We start from the raw sequence: 21267 nt of genomic DNA, 5'->3' as shown, positions 1-21267 counted from the left end.
GCACTGCTTCTTCTGAGAGAGGGCTATGTGTGGTAAAATGTACCAATGAATTCCAGAAATTCTACTGAGTCACTCTCAGCTGGCTTGCTTGAGGAAAGTTGTCAACATAGCCTTAATCAGGAAAGGGAATCCATAAGTCACACAGAATGGAGGAAATCACTTACAAACACCTACAGGCCGGAAAACAGATTCTGTTTCTTTCAGTAAAAACGAAATAGGTGTCTTGGCATTCAGCAGTTGGTAGGATAACATTTAGTCAAACAGAAAAGGCAGAGCTGACACATTTTTATTTGTTGTCTGTTATTCCTCAAATTTATCTTCCACTGAACATGATATCATCTTGGGTCTCTCAAATGGACCAACCAGATGGGTTTCTACTTACGCAGCGGAATTCCAAGACTACAGTGAGGCAAGACCTTGAGTCAAACTTTCTCTGTCATGTCTGATTTTTATGGCCTGACGGCAACATCTCCTCTCGAGTCCAGCGGTGGGAAAAGAACATCTGTCGAACCTCGAAGACGTTTAAGACCAGACAGGATGGATCATAGTAATACATTTTAGCAGAGACTAAACATCCCACCGTGAGAGCCATGTGAGCCCACTGAGCTAGGACAGCAGTGTAAGTACCAGAAGGGCACAGTATGTGTCCAATAGCTTACAAGTGCAAAGTTAAGCTTTAAGCTTCTGCTGTATAGCAATAAGGGAAACTATTATTTCAACGCCCAGGTTACACGTGTCACAGAAAGGCCTCCCAAAAAACAAAACCACAACTTAAAAAAAATGAAGCCAACAGCTTCAGTTCTTCTAACGGCCACTTGAGGCTGGCTCCTAAAGATCATCAGACTCCATAGACCCCTATGCTAACATTCAGTCATGGAAATTACTTGTTTATAGCCATATACAAAAAAATATTTTGGTCTGACTAGCCAACCCTTCTTCACAGCAGTACAGGAGCCAAATCTTTTTTCTTCTTCTTTGTTTTCTGCTAAAGTTAGGGATGTGACAGAGGGCTATACGCATCTTTTCTAAACAGTCTACAGCATTGTGGGTCAGCCTAAGAGTCCTGGGCCCACCCACTTCAACAATGGACCCATCCTGACAGCCCATGATAAGTATTTTACTAGGTTTTATTTTCTATTTTCAAAATAATTATTTCAATAAAAATGAAACTAAATGCCCTCCCGACCAATTACAAGTGCCCATTTCACAATGACAGTACTTGTTAAATCCGAGGGAGCATGTCATGGTTTAGCAGAGCAGGAAGAAATTTTCCCTCAACTTTCTGCTGTCGATGTGACGAGCATAATGTTTGACTCCATTTGAATCCGTTTTGGTTCCACTGAACTTCTCTGTTTATGAGTTATTTGCACACTCCGTGAAAAAAAAAATTGTCATGAGAACTGTTGACAAATTCATCACTTTTAATTAATACATTTATTTTTCTTGCAGTTTCTGGCTGTGTAAAACGCCAGTAACAAGGCTTAGATGGAGAATGAAGTCAATGCAGCAAGTACATTTTCTGTTGAAAATTGAAAAAAAAAATGTTATAAAAATAAATTCTTAATTTCTTTACTGCTTTTTTTTTAAGCAGTAAAGACCAGACAGGATGGATCATAGTAATACACTAGAAGCTTTAATAATAAAACCATCAACTACTCTGGTTACTCCTACTCTGAATTTAAGGTAGAAAACACAATCTTGTAAATGTAACTCATTTAAAATTTTAAAAACACCCGAAGTAAATATAACATGAATTCTGTGATCTCTAATACGTTGGTACAGAAATCATCCTTTTTTTTTTGCCATTGTGATATTTAAGCCTTTAACAGCAACTATTAAAAAGTTGAACCTGGTCCACAGGACTGAAACAGTAGAAGACACATTGGAGCCAAGGTTATAAACAAGATATCTGACACAGCCATTAGATATATTTGCAATATATCTTTACAGATGTTTTCCTTTTATTTTTTAAACAAAAAATTCTACATGCCCTATCAAAATGAAGGTGTATGTAATGCAACACGCGCATTTGCTTTAGGATTTTGTTTCAGTGTGTCAGCCATAATTTTTTATAGAATGAAGTTATTTATAAACCTCACTAGCTGAATACCAGGATGCAAAACGCTATTTTGGCTGTAATGTCAGTACATCTGATTCATTTGGCCACTTGGGGTAGTGCATATCGTTTGTATTATTTATTTATTTTTTCAGATAAAGCCCAAACAAAGCACCATGAAAGGATCAGCTTCCTTCATCTGTTCACATCTCTGTACACCCCATGACTCAGTTCTACTGACTCATGTCCCAAAGCAGATTGTTAACAGATTTCCTTCAAATCTGTCTCTTCCACTGTTGATCCATCAAGCCTGTTGTGTTTGCATGTCTCTCTGTCATTGCTCACAGTCGGATTGTATATTCTTCCATCTGTACACTACAAGATTTGTTCCTGTCGTTATAAATGAAGTCTTTGTTTAGTTGCTGTAAGAGTTGGGACACTTGTTGGCAAAGAACAGGCCCCTACTGGCAGACATAAGCCCCCCCGCTTAGCTGGGAGTAAAACACACCTCCACTGAACTTAAAGTCTCGTGTATACACAGTTACAAATCACAGACCCAAACTCCTCCACATTAGAGAAGCACACATCTTGTTAAGGTTGAAGGGTGCTCACAGCTGTAGGGTCAGTGCTCTCGTTCAAAGTGAGACCCCCACCACACACACCAACAGTCTGACAAACACACACACACATTTAACAGGGGAAACAACAGGTCTTGGCGGCAGAAGGAGCAGCTGCTCTCTAAGGTCAGATTACAGATAAAGAAAACATTTTAGGTTCCGGGCCAGGAAAGCTGCTCTCTGACAAGAGCTAGAAACATGGCCTTATTCCTCCTTACACAGAACACACATATGCACATGTTTAACTGCAGCGCCTTCATTTAGGAGATAAATCTAAGGTGATGAGCTGGCACAAGTGTCAAGCTGTGTGCTCTCTGCGTTTGCTGAAGGCACCACTGCCTTTTTAAGACTCATGAAAGCACGAGCCCATCTTCCAAAAAAAAAAGAAAAAAAAAAAATCAGTCACCACCTTCCCCTCTCCCTTCTGTGTCTGTGTTTGGCCCTAATAAATTCTCTCCAGCTCCTCCAATAACTTCCTCCTACTTCCTATCTGGCAAGGCACTCAGGAAACAATCAGAGCTGAGAGTGAGAGGAGGGCTGGACGGCCAACAGCTCACACGGCAAGAGACAGAAAGAAAGGCAGAGGGAAAAGCTAAGACAAACACATGAACACACACGTACCACATGCACACTCTGTCAAGTCAGACATTTGCAGTTTGATACCAGCTGCCTGCCCGAGGAAAAAAATAAGGCTCAGAATAACGTCTTGCACGCAGAAAAGAAAGCGATCTGAGCTGGAAGTGTCTGGCACACATTCCTCGATTATTTACACCATGAAAATGAAGAGAAATGACTATTATTTATTGCTTTCTTTTAATCATTTCACATAGCATGGAAACCGACTAACATGCTGCATGGAGGCAAAAAGAGGTGGCTGGTTTCCTATGAGTCACAGAGTCTAAGGCGGATAAATGAGTATCACACGTCAAGGCACAGCATGAACATAAGGCCCGATTCATTCATTTGTTGTTCTATTTTAACACTGGATGCTGCTGGCTATTTGGTCTACCTTGAACTGTGACACGTTCAGAGATTTAAGCCTAATCCAGCTGAAAAGGGAAAGACTGACACAAAGCAGGGCCAGAAAGCCAGAGAGCTTTTTTTTTTTCTTCTTTACAGCCTGAATCAGCATTTTAATCGGAAATTTTCTGGGGAACGTAGCAGAGAAGCCATTCTAGCCTGAATTGGTCATTTTGTGGTGAGAGGAGCGGTTTAAAGCCATAATCTGTGAAACCTTTAAGACATGCATAACTTTGCAGCAGAATGCACCAGCCAATAATTCATGCAACCGTATAAATCGTGGCACAAGGCATTTAAAAGCAGCCACGGCTGTGATCAGAGCTGTATACGAGCTGTATCACAAGGGGAAAAAAAACTCCAATCTTACATAAAAAGCACACCCAAAGGTTAAACTTGTTCTTCTGTTGAAGACAAAAGTTTAATCAGCCTAAAAACGACTACACCTGTGATGTTTTATATTAGGAGCAACTAAAATGAACTGTGCTGCAGAGGGAGATCATCCCCCAACCCAAAACACTGAGCAGAGGGATTAAAGGAGTTTCACATGAGTGCCCTTGGGTCACTGGAGCTCCAGTGCGACACAGGCCACACACACACACACACACACACACACACACACACACACACACACACACACACACACACACACACACACACACACACACACACACACACACACACACACACTTTATGAAGCAGTGCAGGAGTAAGCCTCCTGTTATTTATAATGGAGGCTGGAGAGGAGACAGACATTGTCACAAATAACATTTCTTTCTGAGTACTTCTTCTTTCAAGTAAAGAAATGTGGAACATTGCTAACTCTTGGTTGCCAGAGGAAGAACAACTAAAACCTTTAGCAACTTGGGGACATCTGACACAAAGAGTATTCTGTTCTCAGCCACTCCCCAGCTCCTCCCCTCAGTGGTCTGAAGAGGAGGCCAGAAAGCTTATCTGTTCAAACCTCATGGTTTGGAGGATATGTAAACATGTGCAGTGAATTAATGTGAATAAAATGTTGATAAATTGCATTACTGAGGACTTTCAAAGTGAATTCTATTTTGACACTTTCTTTTTTGGCTCTATGACTCCAACAAGTAGCTCAGTCCAGCCGTTACTAGCTGACAGTGTCAAACTGCATATTGTAATCCAGATCATCATTAATGCCTTTCTGCTGAGAGCTGCAGGCTTTTCTCTTTGCGTCCTCACCGCACAGACATAAGTGGTATTTGTTCAGGTCTGGGTTGACAGAGGCAAAAGTGTCCACCATTTGGACGAGAACTTCTGAAACTGGTGCTAAAAAGCGACCAATGTCTGCACAAATGGGCAAAAGCTCATTAGCTGGTCTTCTGTGGGTTTGACACAAACGGGTGAAGCTGCTACTGACAAACGGTCAACAGACCTGCATCCAAAGTAAACTCTCTGCAGCGCAAACACAGGATGCACTTCACCACTGGAATTAGCCCTACACCACAAATAATTTGAAATACCTATAGTAGCTACAGTTTCTGATTAAGCATATTTAAAAAGAAAAATCAAAAACATAAGGGGATTGATTTGTTACCCTAATGAAGAGAACACATGCTCATTAACTCTTCCCTCTAATAAACAGCCCGAAGGAACACAGCTGGGGATGAAAAAAGGAGAGAAAACAGCCACTTTTAGGGGATACTACCACAAGTAATCTAATTGACCTCCGTGACATGGTAAAGCTATAAAACTTTCCCTTAATTTAACTCCTACACAAGTACAAAGTGTAAATGCTGAATCCGCAATTGCTAAGAAATATAAAGTATGTTCAAGGAAAAAAAAAGACCACATTGTACAGTGGGAGGCCTGATGTATTCAGGCTGCATGAAAACAATGAAAGAGAATCTGACGGAACAGCAGAATGCTTAATCCTCTCCAGATTTACCCATCAGCATCAAAATCTATTATTAGGCATCTTGGCGTGTCTCATTTACCAAGGGCACATTGTTTGGTTGTTCATGTTGGTGTTTCATTTCAGAACATTTCCACATGTAGGTCTTAAGCAGGCCCCAAACTGGAGATCTGGCTTCTCAACCATGACCTAACGTGACAGCAAGAAAAGAGACACCCTATTTGATAGCCGATTATCCTTCTGCTTTAAAAGGCTTTAGAGCGGGCTTAAAGGGCTACACCAAATCAATGTCATACTTTAATTTACAACTGTGTTTATGAAAGACAATGATGTGAAAGAAAAAAAAAAGAGAAAGGCTTTCCTTCTGCCTTGAATTTTAGGAAATGTTGGAGAGGAAACAGTAACAGACGTTAACAGGTTATTCTGCTAACAGCGACCAACCTGACAGACCGCATTCTGCCGTTGAGTCAAACGTGTTGACTGTCAGTGATTTAACTGTGCAGTTCATATGACCGCGCAAACTTAGGATAAAGGAGGTGCCAACGTTTGGCTCTGTCAAAACGGACACATATTATTTTCGCCTAGGTCTCTACTAACCACACACAGTTGTATAGCAGGTGTAGCCTGAGGTGGCACTCATATAATTATACAATTAGCTCGCTACGTATCCACGCATCTCAAATCTTCACCTATGAATTATGTACTTAGAAGGACTTTGCAGTGTATCATCACATGCCACGTTTGAAAAAGTCAAGAACAAAGAACTACATAGATAGACAGATAGTTACTTTCTATAACAACTTTTATTCTGTGGTTTACACTGCATAGTCTTGTACACCTCAATATGCATGTACATAAATAAATTTAGATTTAAGGTGTAATTCCAGATGTGAGTGAAAAAAAAAGCTTTGGTTTTCTAATCTAAAACTTTGATTCATTGCAAACCATTTAAAAATCATTCATATTAATTTGTGAGTGTTTTGATGAAAAAAATGCTTGATTTAAATTTAGTCTTAAAAATGTATTAACATACTGCAATGTTGTTCACAGTCTGCCCGGCAAGAGCTAAAGCGAAAGCAGACGTAGCTGAGCTGACACACACACACTTTTATATGAGATAATCTTGGTTTGTTTAGGCGTTATCAAGAAAACTACTCTGTATTTGTAATTCCATGTAGGAAGCATCAACAAGACCTCCAGAATTTATTTAACCTCGCTTCCTAATCAAGAAGCTGTCTTACCTTAGTGATGCAGAGGTCCAAATCACGCTGATGTTGTGTATTCCTCTAAAACGTTTTCGTCCAAATCGTCTCTCTCCGTGCTTGTCTGTAAAACTGTTGGATTCTTCTTGAGGAGCAAGGCTGGAAGAGTTGGATCCAGGTATGAACTGTCCGGGACAGAAAACAAACATGTTTTTCCCATTTCCTTCTGTCAAACGAGAAACCCTTTTTCTTTTCTTTTTTTTTCTTTTAGGTAAAAGTATGTGCCAATGAGCGGGCTACCGGTGGAAATATGATTGCACATAGGCTGCCAAAGATATCCATGCACACTGGGAAAGTCAAACACAATAGAGTATCAAACTGCAAATGTTTTCTTCCCTCCCAACGCAGGGAGCTCCGCGGAAAAATGTAAAAAATGACAATGATCTGAAAACTTCACCGAGACAAGCGGCATGAAAAAACTCCCCAGAAAAAAGGCTGTGGACAGAAAGAGGGAACATTTGTGGAAGACTTACCTTTTTATTCTTGCAGTCAGCTTATTCTCCTCAGTGGGGGAAACTGATCAATTCAGTAACTTTGTTATATTTTGGCGCGCTGTTGTTTTCCTTAATATTTCTCAGAGGTTTGACAGTATAAGTGGAATGTTAAGTATGACTTTGGTATGAAATCAACGCACTACACTGGAAAACGAAGGGGGAGGGAAAAAAAGACTTTCAAGGAGGAGCCATTGGTGCGCGTCAATCAACAAGGTTTTGGAGGGGGGTGGGGGGGGGGGGGGGGTGGGTAGTGACTTCACCGCAGGCCCCGCCCACAAAATCCCTGAACGCTGATTGGAAACTCTTGTCCGAAAAACCAGTCTGGCAGTACATACACTCGCAGAAATATGTCAAAGGTAGGAAATATATAAAGGGGATTTACATAAAAGACTCCGTGGCTTTATATAAAAACACTGGAACAGTCTTTAAATGAATCTTTCTAAAACATTATTATTATTATGTTTTATTACTGTAGATAACTTTAAAGAAACATGGAATATTTAATGTTTCAAAACCTTAATGCAATTTTTAAAATTTTCTAAATAATAATATATAGGGTTTAAAATGGAAAATTGTGCAGTTAGTTACATGTGGCAATATTATCCTATCCAAAATATTAGTGATAAAAAGATGAGATAATATGGTATAGTATATAAATATAAACAGAACAGAGAAGATCACAACAAATTACATCACTACTAATCACTACTGAATAAATTGGATTTATATGTTGGAGGTATTTTCACCTGCTGGCTCATCCCCAAGAAGCGACCACAAGCGATGGATATGCATATCTGATTTGGCACAGATTTCACATTGGATGCCCCTTCTGGCACATAAATGATTACCTGGGCTCGTGACTCCCTAAGGCTGGGTTTATGTCTTCTCTCATTCTAAAAGCAGGAATCTTTTGCATGTAAGGCGAATATGTTCACTACTAAATGATGGAGTCACCTTCATGTTGCCTCGGAACTTAATTTTAGTCTTAATTTTACAGTAAGACAGAGAAAAAGAAAATGTTATGGTCCCCTACACACTCAATAGAAAAATGATGCCATCTCAATGTCACACAGAACAAACAGCACACATTCAATGGTTTACTCTGTGCGTCTGGTTATGTTGATATTTAATTTTCTTCAAATCTAAAGAACAGAAACCTCAGCTTGATGTTTGGTACTTAATAATGGAGAAATACTACAAATATACAAATGATGTATTATGAAAAGCTTTAGTTAGAAATAGATAACAGACTCAGCTTTATTGTCATTCAACCATTTGACATCTTCCTCTTTCTTCTTATAATTTTCTTAGATTTTAGTATATGCAAAAAAAAAACCTACTATATTAAAAAAAGTACTAAAATATTGTCTAATATTATTTAGAATATGTAATCCAGTCTAAGGTTTTGATTATTCTCAACAGTTTAAATGCAAATCCTTCTCTTAGACAACTTTCATGTGAGGAAAACAGTTTTCCCCCCTAGAATTTTGTTACTTTAATTTCCCCTAACAGATGTTAACATTAATGCAGCCAAACCTGCATAACTCACAGAGAGTAATTTAAAGCTCCCATAAATGAGAATGAGAATCAGAAGGAGCATTACTACTGCTTAAATGTTATTGACAGAGAGACACAAAAATGAAAGCTGGACCTTTACTAGTAATGGAATATTTTATATTATATTAATATTATATTATATAGTATTTTCTTGGCATTTATTGTATAATTACCTCAAGTATATAGCCAATTAGTGAGTGTAATCTGTAACAGTCTTTGTTGTAGTTTTACTTTCACATTTTAGTCTATCTATACAAATAATAATACATTTGTCATGCAATTATACAAATATACGCTGTAAATGCTCATATTACACTAAATTCCCATAGAAACTATGAATATTGCTCTCCCTCGTATTATCGCTTATTTACTGGAAAGAGGGTTTAACTAGTAACCATGTGTGTATCACTGTAAATCTTATAAGCTTACACTCACACCTTTCCATCCAGCAACAGCTCCTTCTGTTGGTCAATAACATGGTTGCAACATTTTTAGATTATGAACGTTTATACACCACACACATATAAGACAGTAGTGTACAGTCATTTTCACACATTGTGTCTAAGAGTACAAATGTATCAGCATGACTACAATAATGTTGGCAGTTGTTTAACTATTGCTCACATTATAGAAAAAAACAATGGGGTAGGAAGAACTCACCTTACAGCATCTCTCCAGAGGAGCTGCCAGTTTTAGGCTTCATTTAATTTGCGAGTCTGGACAACTGCCTGAGCAGGTTCAGGCAGAATACACACCTCTCACTTACTCTGGAGGCCCTCGGTTCAAAGAGGTTTTTCCATGCTGAGTGAAGCTCCTCTCAACATACAGGCAACTGAAGAAAATCGTGGGTGTTTGTAAAACTGGAAACTGGAATGTGACTAAATATCTGCCAAGCGCTCTCTCGCATGAGAAGATAGAACTATAAAACATATTTTATAAATATCTGTTCTAACAGATTTTTTTTTATTTTAAAAACACCCATTAAAACACCATTTGTAGGGTTGGAAGAAGGATTGGGGTAACCTGCAAGTCTTGTAATTCTGTGGTGGTACTGAGTGGTACTGACCATCTGCAAACAGTCAGTAGCACTCTAAATTTACTATATTACTGTGAATCAGGGCGACAAGAAAAGATAAAAAATGACAACAACAAAAACATGACAAAAACATACATTTATACAAGCTGACTTCAAAGCGATTTAGTTAACAAGGAAATTTAATTCATTTCAATTATTCCCATAAGCCTGCAGCGAAGGCAATGTTTATGAATATAAAGAAATTAAAAAAGACAACATACAAAAACCTACAGGAGTTCACATTAGAGCCAGTTATCTAGAAACATATATATTTGGAGAAACGTAACGTACATGCCTAGAAAAAAGATTTTCACACCTATGTGTATATTAATGTATACAGATACACAAAACGGTTTCACAGTCACTAAATAAAATTGAATAAACTTAAAATAAAAGTGTGTCTTTTGTGCAGATGATTACTGTCACAAAGTATAATTTTCATTTTGCCCTAAAGAGAAACATTTTTATTGTAATTTGGTGTTTCTGCGGTCACATTTGACACAAAAAATTGGCGCTATACAGCAACACAATACCTCAAAGCACAACAAAGCAAAAAAATTACCGTAATTCACGGTTTAACATCCTTTAATGATGTTAGTAGTCTTCAAACACCTTCATAAATGAGGTGTACAATTATCTCCCTGAAACATAGCTCTCCAGTCACTGGACTCCCAATGGTGTGTCTTTCTGTAGTTCCCAGAAGTTCAGATGATTGCAGTGAAATACTGAGAATCAAAAACAGAGGATTCTTCTGCACCATGTCATGCAAGATCAGACGATAACATGACAACAATTTTGTGTCTTACACTTGGGGGCACTCACACGGATAACAGCAGCACAACAGCAGGTATTGTCACATTTGAGGAACCATTGCTGTTATCGACACCTATCACAGGAAGTGTAGGCGAGTCCAAAGACGCTGGGTTGATCTGATGTGAATGTGGGTTTGTTGCATGCTGGTTTAAGTGTGAGTCCACAACTGAAGACTTGTGTGTTATTCACAAGCGATTTTGCCATCAAAGCTGGAAAGTGCGATGGCAAAGGCCTGCACAGCGCACAGCGGGTAGTTGTAATCCAGTGTGAAAATGTCATCAGCTATTCGTCCAAATTGCATCACAATGTAGTCCACTGGAAAAAGAAAAAGAATTCATTAATGGAGCAATTATTTTAATAAATAAATAGGTAGTGTTTCGGTAGGTAGGTACGTAAGTAGGCAGGCAGGGAGTTAATAAGATGGATCATGGCAATGTACATACTTAGAAGTAATAAAATATTCAAGCTGAATCCCCATATTCGTTTATTCTGCATAAACTGCTTGGTCAGTCTAAAGACTGTGAAGCAAGTTCAGCATATAAACTTCATAATTGACTTGGGATTTTAAAACAAACAAACAAACAAACAAACAAACAAACAAACAAACAAACAAACAAACAAACAAACAAACAAACAAAACATTTGGCATAAATAAGAAATTTCAAATATGAAAAACTGCAGTTCTAAATTTCAGAAGAAATCATTTTTTAAAATTGTATCTAAGGGTTGTACAGGCAGAAATAAAATAATCACTGACCAATGTCTGTCTTATGAGACATAATTTAACTGGCCACTTTATTAGGTACAGTTTGCTAGTACCAGGTTAGGCCTGCTGTTGGCTTAAAAACTGCCTAATTCCTTGTGGGGCAGCACAGCAATGCAGTGGTTAACAATATTGCCCCCAGTGCACACCTTAACATGTTCTCGCCGTGCGTGCATGGGTTCAATCCAGTTCCTCCAGCACCTTCCCACAGTCCAAACACATGCATGGGGTTAGGTTAACTACGATTTTATTTGAGAGATTTTATTTCATATTGACATAACATAATGCAGCCGGCTGCACATCCATGATGCAAATCTCATGTTCCACCACATCCCGAAGGTGCTCTGGTGGATTGAGATCTGGGGACTGTGCAGGCAATTTCAGTACACTGAACTCACTGTATTCTTCAGGGGATAATTTCTCAGATGATTTGAATTTTGTGGCATGGCACATTATTCTGCTGGTTGCAGGATATACTGTGGTTATTGGGAGATGGACATTGTCAGCAGTAATACCTAGATACTCATTTAGGTTGTGTAGATCTTTCTGTTGTTTTATGCATTGCCAGTAAACTGCTTTTCATTTCTTTGCCCAACTATTTAACATATAGTAGTTGTGGACAAGCAAAAGCCACTCACGATCTTTGTTGTGGACGATCTGGAAGTTCTTGATGGAGGCTTGGGTGACCCTGCCATTGAAGTTTAGCACATGAGATGCCGTCTCTTCGTTCCACACAGGCGTCTTGTTGTGAAGCTCGATCAGATTTTCCATCCTTCTGTTTTGGAATCTTATCAGCAAGCCATCGCATTCCTGCAAAGAATTAACAAAACATAAGTGGTAAACGTCAACATCAAATAGTTCATTCCCACTGGCCTTGTGTTGCTCTTAATGCTATAGACAAGGCTTAACAAGTCATTTGTGAATATTCAAATTTATTGTTTTTGCTTGAAAGCAGAAAAATAGTAAAGCACATTATTATTCTAATGATTAAGATGACAAATTACAGTTATTTATCTGCATTCTTTAGAAACAAAACTAATCTTAGTTGTTGGGTGTTACGCTTGACTGCACAAGAGTGCAGAGTTAGAACACGTAGTAAGCTCTCTCTGTCTCATTCCTCTTCTCTCCGCAGCACACCTCCACCTCTCCAAACTCTCTTCTATCTGCTCCCTCACTACAAATCACAATGGCCTCTGTAAATATCATAGTCCACAGACACCTTGAATCCATCTGCACTACCCTCACATAATTCTCTACCACTTCTGCCTTCCTCATGCAATGTCACAGTTCTTCTCTTGTAGTGGTGCAATGGATCCAAAATCTCACGGTTCGGCTCGGATCACGGTTTTAAGTCACAGATCGGATCAATTTTTGGATCAGCAAAAAAAGAAAAAAAGACAAAATTGTTTGCCTATTAAAAACATTCAGCTCAAGACTCATTCCACGAAATTATATAAAAACAAATTAAGGTGCAGTATAGGGCAGTACAGGGCTTTCCGTTGACCTGGAGGTCCACCCATTTGTAGTTGGGCAACAGAAGATGCCTGGGACAGTTCAGCCATAACTTTAAACTTTTCCTGCTCATACATGCCTTGGTACAATCTTGTCACTGAAGTGGACACGCAACGAGATATCATAGCGTGGCTCAAGCACGTTCATCATAGTTTAAACCCCTTGTTTTGCACAAGGGAATACGACCTCCCGTCTGCAGCTAAACACCCCAGTAGCTTTTGTAATAGCTTTAGCCCGGTCGGATTGGGGAGCAAATGGCTGCTTAAATGCAGCAAACTCCTCTACTCCTCCACTTGGACCACCAGCGCTGGCCATAACTATCACTTGACAGACTGACTACGCGCACCATACACATACTTTTTTCCTTCTTTTTTGAATCTTCGGATCACGTGCGTCCCGAACCGTGGAGTGCGATCGGTTCGGATTACGGATCAACCGTGATCCGTTGCACCACTATTCTCTTGGCAACTTATCATATCTAGATCAACAAAAACACAGTAAAACTCCTGGACTTCACTTCACGATCAACACTCTCAAAGCAAATATTGCATCTGTTGTGCTCTTTCATAATATAAAACCATATTTGCTGCTCAGTTATTATCAACTCCCTACTTAATCTAGCTTGAACAACTCTTTCCCATATCCTCGTGGTATGGTTCATCAGCTTTATTCCTTCTGTACATACTGCAGCTTTGCACATCACCATAACTCTTAAAAATCAGTACCAGTACACTTTTCCATTCCTCAGGCCTCCACTTACTCTCCAGGATTGTGTGACTTAAGATTGTGTGACTATAATATCAGATTTAAGCAAGGAGTGAATTTACTTTTCATTTCAAAAACAAAACAAAAACTATGACTAGTCAATTCATATTGAATTTTCATATAGGCCTTTATCTTTTGCCCTCATTGAACTGGTGTTTTATATGATTGCATTTACAATGAATTTACATTTCTTGGTCGGAGGGGTACTCGCTCGTTGTCTTTGCTCATTCCTGGAATGATGACAGTCATCCTTCTGGGTCCTTTTATTCCCAAGACATTGGTTTCCTGTTGTCAGAAATAACCAAAACAAAATCAAATACAGTTCTTATTATTCATACAATGTACTGTAGTTAAACGTTCTGCAGTAAAATGACTTACATAGATGATGCCTGCTAACTCTTGCCGAGCATTAGACATGTCTGGAAGAGCTTTTTCAGGATTCACAGCGTTGTCAAACACAGTGAACTTAGTCCCCATTAAATTTGACCTGGGCAATGTATAAAACACATTCAGTTAAAATGCACCTAATTAATACTTTATACGTGACAGTTTGTTTACCTGCTTTGCAATTTAAACAAAAATCCTTTTACCTCAGCTTTCCCACAAAATTCTCGCCTCCTCTTGATAAATCTGTGGCATCGATGGAGATGAGGTAATTTGAAGTTGTACTTTTCTTTCTCTTCCGTCCAGCCAGTAGAAACGTCTACAAAGAAAGAAAGAAAAAAAGGGGGGGGGGGACAAGACACCGACAAATGACAACTGTCCATGATAACAGTAATTAAAATTAATAAATGAAAGGAGAACTACTGAACGTGCTGTTGTACTGTGTTTACAATTTTGGTCTGCATTTTGCAACTTTTTAAAACATGATACTGACCTTTTTTTCATTGTCTAGATGAAGGTAATACAAAGGGTAGAGGCTCTTATCCATCCCTCTCTGATCCCGAGTCACTCTGCATTTCACAGTCACACCCTGCGGAGCTGGCTCCATTACAAACTTCTCCAAGTTGTCAAATTCAATTTCAGGTGAGGGAGAGCGCTCCTGATAAAGAAGAATAGATAAGAACATTTTAAAACATGGTCCACTCTGAGTGAAAGTTAAAGTGTAATATGACATTAAGTGACTAAAATGTTGTGGTTGATTTGTTTGAAGTCAGATACTTTTTTCTTCTTCCCTTTGCCCTTCTTCTTCTTTGTTTTTTCTTCTTTTTCTGATTCAGAATCATTGCTTTCGTCTGCCTTTGCTGAAAAAAACAACAGAGATGTTATACGCTTGTCTGTGAATACAACAGAGGAAAGCTTTAGTAATAAACTTGCCTTTTTTCTTTGTCTTCTTGTCTTTGTCCTTATCTGCTGATGTTTGAAACATCGATGCAGAGCCGGAGTTGGATTTTTTCTTTGATCTGGTTGACTTTGTTTCTTCTTCACTGTCATCACTTTCCGATTTGGCCGCTGTTCAGTAAACAAGTGTAAAGTGTCTCAATTTTTGTCATTTTAACATCAAGCATCAAGATGGATGCTATGCGGCAAAGCATTTGGTAAAGTAAACAAAGACAGAATTTTACAGTTCGTCAGTTTAAAAAATGCAATCACCTTTCTTTTTGCTTTTTGAGTTTTTGTCTTCATTTATCTGGAACATTGAAGCTGGTTCCTTCTTCTTGTCTTTTTCCTTTGACTTGGATTTTTTTTCTTTTCCATCAGAATCTTTGTCATCTAAGGAAAAAAAGTATATAGTTTAATAGAAATGTTGTCTATTCTTAAATGTGATAGCCTGAAGAATTGGAAGCACACACTGAGAAATGTAACAAAATGTAAATTCACTTGTAGAGTATAGAGAGTAATCTTAGTGAACACTATGGTGTGAGTTCCAAAAAATGCAAACTGTTATCAGTTAAGTCAACAAAGATTTATGTGTGAAACAGATGTGTAGCAACAGAACTAACTTGGAGCATGCCATCTTGACCCAGATTCGGACAGCATGCGAATGTGAGAGTGACTAGGGCTCAGCTTGGATCCACCCGAATTTAGATGTTAAGTTTCCATTATAGTAGTACCTTTTATTAATTTTCAGAGTTAAGGGAAAGCTGATGAAGCAAACTGGGACGCAGACGACATATTTTAGCCCTCAGTTTGTTTACCTTTTTAGGATTCAAGCTGCTAAAACAAGGAGTGTATAACTGGGAGGACATCAAAGTGACGTGAAGGATCTGAACAAATTCCTTGCTCAAATCTGTGGAGCAAATTCTCAGAACCTCGATTACACTTGTAACACTCTCAGTGCTTCCTCTTAAAACGTTTTCCACAATGACGAATTTGTCCCAACATGCCCTCCCGTTTAGACTTACTCCCGTTTAGACTGCTAAAAGTTGTTAGTCCTCCCTGAATGTTTTTGGCAGTGTTGAACTTTGGGGATTAAAAAAACATAGTTAAACATCCGTGGTATGCACTGCTACACTGGTAAAAACCTTTCTAACTCCCTGCCAAGTAAATTACAGAGTAACATTAGCATTCACTTAAGAGTTAAGTTTACAGTTACCTAATATTTACTCTCTTTTAACGGTCTACTGTATCTTGAGGATAATATCTGGCTGTTTTTTTTTCTTCTTTTTAAATCTCCACTATTTTCACTGTTCCTGTTGTTTGTGACTGAGCAAGAGTGCACAGTGAGTTTTAGAGCTGTCAAGGAAAGCTGACAACAGGACAACCAGAACAAAACTATTAAAGCTGCAAGCAGAAAAAACTAAATGAGGTAGGTGAAAGGTGACAAAGAGCATTTTGAGATTGATCACATAAGTAATTGTGTGGCCAATCTTCTATTATAAATACTGTATCTCATGCAGAGATTTGAGCCAATAGTTCATTTCTGCAATCAAAGAATGAGTCCTGCTAAAACCAGCTCACTGCAAAATTCTTGACAAACAGGTGAGTTAGAGCGCTTTGGGAATAATTATAGCAACATCATTTCCAAATATCTTATGCTCAGATTCACTGAGCAAATAAATGAAGGGAACAGAAGCAAAGACTGGTGGGAGAAGGTTATAAGCGCCCTGAGTAAAGTATTCATGTTTACACCTTAACATGTTCACAGTGTCAGCCTGCAGTGTCAGTTCTAAAATAACTGAGGAAGCCTACAAGAACAAAAACCTCACATTCTACCATACAACACCAACTATCAGCTCCAACGTAATCTTGTGATCCCTTCCCAGATGTTTCAAGCCCCACTTACACCTTGCCTCAAGAAACCACAAAAGCTCTCATGATGATGGGGTGAGACAATGTGGTGCAAGGTTTCACACCTTGACCCCGATGATGGCAATGACCCACGCCTTTTTTCACATCTTGGCTCACATCATGATGACTCACATGATTAACAGTGGGTCAGTCACCATTAGGATCACCTCCAAGAGGCCATCACTGGGGGTTAAATACCTGGGAGTTTTTTGAGAACTGAAGCGTCTTGAAGAGCTAAAACATCGCAATGAACTGAAAAGATGTCAAGCTGCCTTCTGTTCAAGCACTCAATACTATTGCAACAAGTGCAATTTTATATGGTGATGCCACAACATAAAACCACAAGAATGTCAAACTTAAGGTTCACTTGGACACATTATCTGGGAATCCACAGTAGATTAAGTAGTTTGTTCAATCTGGATAAAAGTTGTGGACAGACCTACTGAATGACTCACACTGCTAAAGCCATGCTGTTAGCAGGACTAAAAATATCCACATTCTAGCAACACCTGAAAGTGATGATGGGATGGAATAAAGAAAATATCTCTTAGAAAACATGGCTTCACATCAAAAATTCAGTTCTGTTTGGATTATTTCACTGATTCAGTTTTCCGATTAATTATTCTGTTTATTTATTCAGAATGTTTTATTCACTTACTTCAAAAACATGCTGGTGTGTAACATCATGCTGCAATAATTAATTACATTTTCCACAGTTAATTACTTAAAGGAAAACCACTTACTTCATTATTATGTGACAACACAGCCAAGTAAGGAAGTGTTTCCACTAAATGGCTCACACGCCATTACACAATAACATCATCTAATCCTCTTAATTACAATCTGGTCATATAACTTCTGTTTAGAGCACACCATTAACGCCCTTTAGACAACAGCTTTCTTCTCCTCATCGTCATACCTTTAGTTTTAGTTTTCTTCTCTCGGGTGGAACTTGCAGGTGGAGAACTATCCTTGGTTGTTTTTTTCTTAGTTTTCTTTTTCGGAGTATCTTCACCGTCCTCTTCATCGTCATCATCTGAGTCTGAATCTATAGTAATGGAAATCAGTGCACTCATGGCGTATTTTTGTGGGAGTTACTTAAAGTGTCATTGTATAGGAAACACACCCCAGCTTTAACACATCCCAGTGAAAACTCAATATTACAGTCATTGCTGACTTACCTTTTTTCTTTTTTGGAGCACTTTTTGCTTTCTTTTTAGTCTGTCTTTCCTTTTCTGGTTCCTCTTTGTCTTTTTCTAGCTTCTTTTTCTTCACTTTCTTCCCATCTATAATGTTGATAAGGAAAAAGATATGTAACTGCTTTCGTTAGACTACAATGGAGATGTAAAGAGAAAAATGAGAGAGTAAAAGTTGTTTTTATCTCCTCACTCTGAATGGCAGAACTGTCCTCTTTGGCTACATCTTCATTCTTCTTTGTCTTAGCTTTTTTGGGCTTGGTCTCAATTCCATTCAGCTTGGCTTCTGTTGTACCATTGGCCTCTTCTTTCTTCTTTTTTGGTTTCTATAGATTTGCTTTAAGCACACAAAAAAGATTATTGGTAATACTCATAGAGCCCTTACTACAACTGAGCTAAATTAAAATGGTAAGACATAAAATGCAGTGAAAGATTTAGTCAAACTAGCAAGACTGTTATAAGTACCAACTCACCATCACAAATTCAGATGTGAGGAAAGCAGTGGGAAGAAAGACAATAAAAAGATGAACAGAAGTGGTATCATTATTTTTTCTATTCTAAATGATTCAAATGAAATGAAAGTTGTTTATTTTGCACTGGTAGCTCCTGTCAAATCTGCCTGATAAGTTTAGCTTTTGATTTGTAAATCAGCATAAAGACTGTTTAAAGGAAGTTAATGGAGAAACAGGGCATGAGGTAATAATGATGTGATGCATGTAAGGCTGTCTCGTCTAGAACTGAACAATCTGTTTCTATTCTTGATGAGACCGTTTCATAAGAAACACAAGAAAAGGAGAAACAGGTTTTGCAACAGTTTTATGAAACCTGCCAAGGCCTTCAAGCCCTGGAGAAAACACCCACTGCACTGCTTTGTGATGAAGTCATGCCTGCTGCGATTCCCTGATGAAAACGTGAGAGCTAAAATGGGATCGTAAATTACGAGAAAGTATTTTATACTCAATTCTGATTCTGAAATATAAAGTACATTTGTTTTGTGCATCTTAAATGCAGTTATTTATAACTCTTCTTCTTTGGCTTTTCCTTCTTTATCATCTATAACACAAACCTCTTCCTAAAGTGTATACAAGTTTAAGCCAAGGGGGCTCTACATAAACTACATAAATAAATAGTTTAAAAAGCAAACAAACAAAACAAAACAACAAAAAACAAAACAAAGGGAAGTTATCCTATTCTTTCTTCGCACACCAATCCCCACACCACCACTCTGTCATTACTCCTCTGTTCTTCAAGTTACAGAAAGCCAGCTTGTAAAGGGGGACCAAATACAATCATATTGATGCAATTTGTCTAATAAACCATAAGTCACTTTTTCGTAAGACGCCAACTTAGCCATTGTCTTTAGCCACTCTTCATATGGAGGGGGGTTCTTTTTCCGCCAATGTCTTAGCAGGACCTGTTTGGCCGTAAGAGCCAAAATAATCCATCTTTTTGTATAACTGGAAAAATCTCCATCAGAAAAATCTGTGGTTATACCAAGTATGGACAGTTTTGGTGAGATACCAAATCTCCTTTTTAAAACACTGAAAATGACCTCCATTATATTTCCCCACCAATCCCGAAGTGCCGAACAGCTCCATAAGATATGTAAAATCGAAGCATTTTGACCATCACATCTCCAACATTCGTCCGTAGAGGCCAGGTTCCATTTATACAATTGTTGCGGTGTTCGATACCACCTATGGATTATCTTAAGTTGAATAAATCTACTGCCTGTTTCTTTATACATAGTATTAACATTTTGAAAACATGAATCCCATTCAACTGAAGATATGTCCAATGCCATAAATAGTCATTTCTGAAATATCTATTTATTAAAAAAAAAAAAAATCATCTAAGCAATGAGATTAGCTTTGATATTTTTTCAGTAAAATACACACAGCCTACATCAGTGATATTAAATTAAAAGTGTTTTATTTTACCAAACATCTCATACATATTTTGAGTCTCAGGACTAAACTTTTGTGCTAAGTGACAGGAACAATATGTCACCATCTAAAGTCACAGACAACGAGGTCAGTGTGATCGCTACTACCGGAGACGGGAAAAGTAATCCTATTAAATGCAGGCCTATTTGCGTCCACAGGAAATCCGCATCTCAGCGTTATGGCAGCAGATTTGACATTTGCTGTATTGTGATGAATTGTTGCATTAAAGTTATCAAATGTCACTGGACACTTTAGCCACATTACCACATTTGTTTATTATATATGTCTATTGGTATAGCACTTATGATTATTGATGCTCATTTTGTAAGTTTAGACTTCACCAACAACAGTCACAAGTGTAGTTAATTTTGGTCAGTTGTACAACTACACAATATGCAACTGTATTGTTCTCAAATATAATGTTACTGAGTCAAATTAACAAATTTTACTGATGGTGCAAGATTTGCCAAAAAATCCAGGACAATACATAAATAAATGAATATAGAAATAAAAGTAAAGTAAGAATTAAGACAATGCTTTTGCAGTTGCATTTGGTTCAGACATCCACCATAGCAGCATTCCAGTTTGCTTGAACGTCTGGATTACTGACTGATTTCAATCCCTGAAGCATGCTTCCGAATATGTGTCCTCTCCACAACAAACAGAAATATGAGAAATTCACCTGTACAACTTTAAACTTTGCAGTATATCGATAAATAACGTCATGTGAAGTGTTAAGTTACTCTTATAAAAGTAACTTGTGTGGTCCACTTCCCAAATATTGGCACATTTCATCCCTGAGAAGCTTAAAGTCCAGAGAAAAGTAATCTTATTTAAAATATTTTTTAAAGAAAATCTACAAAAACCTAAGTTCAACCTTTTACCTTCTCTGCAGACATGACGTGGCCTCCAAATTCAGCTCTCCCACCGCTTCTTTTTATGGCTTAGAAAATAAAAAAGCAGACCTCTCAGGGGAGATGATGACAGAGAGAGAAAACCCTGTGCTCACTGCATCTCCATCAGCAGAAAGTTGTTAATAGGATTTATGTGTAAAGCCATCTGCTCTGCAGGAACACGTCAA

General features: G+C 38.2%; 2 protein-coding genes across 9 annotated transcripts in view; both read right to left on the bottom strand.

Annotated features, from left to right (window-relative positions):
* Window positions 1-7518, bottom strand: part of tead3b (TEA domain family member 3 b) — a 29834-nt gene extending 22316 nt beyond the window's left edge. For all 8 annotated transcript variants that reach the window (XM_026166992.2, XM_026166994.2, XM_026166993.2 and 5 more), the window contains exons 1-2: window positions 7308-7518; window positions 6814-6959 (exon numbers count right to left, since the gene is read on the bottom strand). The gene's annotated coding sequence lies outside the window, so the exon portion shown is untranslated. The remainder of the gene's footprint in view (window positions 1-6813; window positions 6960-7307) is intronic.
* Window positions 7519-10042: 2524 nt separating this feature from the next.
* LOC113022027 (tubby-related protein 3-like) lies at window positions 10043-21229 on the bottom strand. The gene is made up of 13 exons (XM_026166991.2): window positions 21071-21229; window positions 18434-18566; window positions 18226-18330; window positions 17964-18092; window positions 15407-15526; window positions 15131-15265; window positions 14975-15057; window positions 14691-14855; window positions 14404-14516; window positions 14192-14300; window positions 14000-14098; window positions 12175-12346; window positions 10043-11088 (listed from the first exon to the last, which is right to left on the bottom strand). The coding sequence occupies exons 1-13, from the start codon at window positions 21083-21085 to the stop codon at window positions 10955-10957; spliced, it is 1512 nt and encodes a 503-aa protein (XP_026022776.1). The 5' UTR covers window positions 21086-21229; the 3' UTR covers window positions 10043-10954.
* Window positions 21230-21267: the final 38 nt, after the last annotated feature.

Source organism: Astatotilapia calliptera, chromosome 5 (genome assembly GCF_964374335.1).
Source record: "Astatotilapia calliptera chromosome 5, fAstCal68.1, whole genome shotgun sequence".
In the NCBI taxonomy this organism is placed as follows: domain Eukaryota; kingdom Metazoa; phylum Chordata; class Actinopteri; order Cichliformes; family Cichlidae; genus Astatotilapia; species Astatotilapia calliptera.
This window is presented reverse-complemented; position numbering and strand designations above follow the sequence as displayed.